Raw genomic sequence first — 4,332 nt, forward strand, 5'->3', positions numbered from 1 at the left:
CCATGCGCCCCAAGGAAAGAGCTTTATATAAAAAGGATTAAGTCCAAAGGAAATTGAGAAACTCCCTTCATATTTAGTTATTAATATCTAAGGAACCTGTCGTAGAGTTTGGCAGCAAAGCAAACATGGATACAGTAGAATCTGTTTTAGTTGGAAATCAGGGCGGTACATCCACTGTGATGGGAAGGAAGCAGAAGCAGGTCCTCCCTTGGGGAGGTGGCTGGGAGGAAATTAGGTGGTGGTTCAGGGCTCAACTCTGCCAGAGAACTGTTAGAGGACCAGGGGACATAGATAGCAAGCCCTCTAAGCAGAAGAGGTCGCAAATGGTGCGGTTCAGTAGGGAGGTTGCAGGTTGATACCCAGGAATCTGGTCTACACTTCCACAGAAAAAGTACACAGAATTTGGGAATACCGTCTTATTGTCTAATGGGAAAAGCGGTCCTAATATATTGCTGGATTTGGTTCACCTTGATTCAGAGCACAGGTGAGGTTGCACCTATTTGAAATATGTTAATATTCCCTGGGGTTGGGTGGGTCTTAATCAAAATGGAAGTGGCAAGTTGTGCCTGGGTGTCTCAGTTGATTAAGTGTCCGACTCTTGATCTGGGCTCAGGTCATGATCTCATAGTCATGGGATTGAGCCCCACGTCAAGCTCCCTGTCTGCTTCAGATTCTCTCTCACCTTCTCTATCTGTCCCTCCCCCTCACACTCTATCTCTCTCTGAAATAAATAAATGAATCTTATAAAAAAATTGGAAGTGGCAAATCCCTTCCAACAACGCCTTCCCATTCTCACATCTTTCTCTCTCCTGCTTTTAAAGAACTTATTTTTGCTTCCATCAAAGCTTTCAGTAACTTACCTATTCCTTCTTTCTCTTCAGTCCATGCAAAATCGGCTCCTATGCAAAAGTACTGTTATTAATAAAGCTTCTCAACCCTTTAAACCAATTTCATGGTGTGTGCTTTTATCATAACCTTCTTAGATACCCTCTCTCCTGTCTCTTGTATACAGGAGGCAGAGACAATAGTCAAATTACAGAGATAGTCCAACAGTCCCATTCCACTTTCTTTTTTTTTCTTGTTCAGAGTCATCTAGGTTCTTATGGCAGCCCCACTCAGCAACTTGTGGCCTTCTACAAATAAGATAAATAAAAAAGAGAGGCTTCCCTTCACCCCACTTCAGAATTTGCCCGTATCTTCTCCTCAGTGTCTTGGTAGGTAGAGTCTCTTCTTTTCCTCTACTTATATTCCTAATCCACCTACTTCTACTTCCAACTGTCATTGGAAGCTTCCAGGCTTCTTCACTTTCTCTCTCTCCTGACAAAGTCTAAGCATAGAGACTCTGTTCCACCTCATTTTCAATAAATACATTCAGTAGGACTACCTTTATTTTTCCTCAGTTTTTCGCTTCTATACTATCAATTCCTTTTTCTATTGCATCTTGCTCTTTCTTCAGGGCATGTGTAGGGTGGTAGTTTGCCATCTTGCCTGGAGACAAAATGCTACTTCTGGCTACTGCTGAAAATAAAACTTCCTAGGCCAGTCCCCTGGATGCATAGATACAAAGGGTCTTGGACAAGACCTGGAAATAGATATTTTTAACAAGTACCACTGCCCCAAGTAGTTATTGGGCAAGTTTGGGGGAAAAAATGATACAGAAGATCTATTTTTGATGTTTTACTTTTTCAGACTTTATGTTGAAAAATCTTTTCAAACTTTTCGGCTTTATTTAATAGTGGTATGTAAATGGCTCTCAAATATTTATTTTAAATTTATTTTTTTTTGTCTTCTGGTAGTTCAGTTATTGATAGAAATCTCAGGTTGATTATACACATCAAAAATCTGGGTTTTTTTAATTGATAAACTTTATCTTTTAGAACATTTGTAGATTTGCAGAAAAATTATGCAGATGGTTTAGAGATTTCTCATATAACTCAATCCCCAACAGTTCCCCTTATAATATCTTGCATTATTTGTCATATTTGGATTAATTAATGAACCAATATTGATACATTATTAACTAAAGTCTGATGACCATAGTTTATATTAAGGCTCACTCTGTATGTTTCATAATTCAATGGATATTGACAAATGCATGTCATATATCCACCATTACAGTATCACACAACATAGTTTCACTATCCTCAAAATCCTCTGTGCTTTGTCTACATATTCTTTCTTCCTTTTCCCTGGAGCCTGGGAAACCACTGTTCTTTTAATTGTCCCTTTATCTTTGCCTTTTCTGGAATACCACACAATTGGAATCATAGAGTATCTTTTAGAATGGCTTTTCTCACTTAGCAATATGCATTAAAGTTTATTTCATGCCATTTCATGACTTGATGCTTCTTTCTTTTTATCACTGAATGATATTTCATTGTATGGATGTACCAAAGTTAGTTTATTCACTCACCTATGAAAGGCATCTTGGTTGCACCCAGTTTGGAGGCAATCATGAGTAGAGTTGCTATCAACATTTGTGTGGAGGTTTTTGTGTTGACATAAATTTTCAACTCAATTAGGTAAAGACACAGAAACACAGATTTTAGATAGTGTAGTAAGACTATATTTTGTCTGGTAAGAACTGTCTTCCAAAATGGTTGTCCCGTTTTAAATTACCACCGGCAATGAGTGAGAGTTCTTATTGCTTTGCATCCTTGCCAATATTTCGTGTTGCCAGTCTCTTAAAATTTTAGTCTTTCTTTTTTTTTTTTTTTTTTTTTTTAAAGATTTATTTGACAGAGAGAGACACAGCGAGAGAGGGAACACAAGCAGGGGGAGTGGGAGAGGGAGAAGCAGGCTTCCCGCTGAGCAGGGAGCCCGATGCGGGGCTCGATCCCAGGATTCTGGGCTCACGACCTGAGCTGAAGGCAGATGCTCAACGACTGAGCCACCCAGGCGCCCCAAAATTTTAGTCTTTCTAATAGACATGTAGTGGCGTTGCACTATTGTTTTAATTTGCAATTTTTTGGTAAAATATATTATTATACTTATTTACTTTATTTAAAAATTTAATTATTGTTATTAAATTTATTTCAAAAATTACATAAAGAATTATAGTCATAAAGGGGAAAGATGGAAACAAAATACTGTTTTTTATTTTTTATTTTATTATGTTAATCATCATATATTACATCATTAGTTTTTTTTTAATTTTTTATTGTTATGTTAATCACCATACATCATTAGTTTTTGATGTAGTGTTCCATGATTCAGTTTGCATATAACACCCAGTGCTCCATTCAGTACATGCCCTCTTTAGTACCCGTCACCAATTTTTTAATGACAAATGATGTTGATTTACTTGATATAAAAAGATACTCAAGATACCAGACTAACAATAATAGAATCTAAATTCTGTTTTGAATTTGGTTGTAGAATGGTGTGTTTTAATCTGTAATTTCCTGCTGACGTATTTTATTTTTTTTATTATTATTTTTTGTTGTTGTTACAGTCTTGAGGTCTTTTATTTTCTTTACATTTTTCACGCCATGAATTCATAGGGAATGGGTTCCAGCAGTTTGGGCTCCTTTCCATTAGTTCTCACAAAGTGTGCTTCTCTGGGTGGGGCAGGCTGGCGCTTCAGTTGAACCCAAGTACCTTTCTCTTTGGCTTCCTTGTTTTTCTGGTCATTTTCCTTCACACACTTCAGGAAGCTATCTGGGCTCTTTGAGTGTTTAATATACTCAATGCGTACATTAATTCTCTTGGCAAGAATCTTGCCCTTAACTTGTTTGTTTACAACAATGCCAACAGCATGCTGAGTCACATTGTAGACTCTTCCAGTTTTACCATGGTAACATTCGTGGGGCATTCCTTTCTGAACAGTGCCCATTCCCTTGATGTCCACAATATCACCTTTCTTATAGATTTGCATGTATGTGGCCAAAGGAACAACTCCTTGTTTTCTAAAAGCTCTAGAGAACATATAGCGGGTACCTCTCCTCTTTCCCTTTGTGTTGGTCATTTTGGTGAATTACTGGAAGATGGTGGTTCTGGCTGAAAGGAAGCCTAATGTCATATTTTAATCAAACATCTTTTCATATGCTTTTTTTTGTCACCTGTATATCTTTTTAGTGAGGTGTCCAGATCTTTACCTAGGTTGTAGGTGAGGTTTGTTTTCTTATCATCGAATGTTGAGTTCTTTGCATATACTGGATACAAGACCTTTTCAGACATGTTTTGCAAATATTTTCTCCCAGTCTGTGACTAGTCTTTTCATTCTCTTAAAAAAAAAAAAAAATCTGCTTATCTTTTTTTTTCTAATTTTTTATTGTTATGTTAATCACCATATATTACATCATTTGTTTTGGTGTAGTGTTCCATGATTCA

General features: G+C 37.0%; 1 protein-coding gene across 1 annotated transcript; it reads right to left on the bottom strand.

The window, feature by feature from the left end:
- Window positions 1-3,484: 3,484 nt before the first annotated feature.
- LOC113918269 (60S ribosomal protein L21-like) lies at window positions 3,485-3,982 on the bottom strand. The gene has a single exon (XM_035723439.1). The coding sequence runs from the start codon at window positions 3,965-3,967 to the stop codon at window positions 3,485-3,487; it is 483 nt and encodes a 160-aa protein (XP_035579332.1). The 5' UTR covers window positions 3,968-3,982.
- Window positions 3,983-4,332: the final 350 nt, after the last annotated feature.

This window comes from Zalophus californianus, chromosome 1 (assembly GCF_009762305.2).
Source record: "Zalophus californianus isolate mZalCal1 chromosome 1, mZalCal1.pri.v2, whole genome shotgun sequence".
Classification (NCBI taxonomy): domain Eukaryota; kingdom Metazoa; phylum Chordata; class Mammalia; order Carnivora; family Otariidae; genus Zalophus; species Zalophus californianus.

Excerpts from the sequence above, each read along its gene's own strand:
- LOC113918269 (XM_035723439.1), bottom strand. The coding sequence starts at position 3,967 with ATGACCAACACAAAGGGAAAGAGGAGAGGTACCCGCTATATGTTCTCT.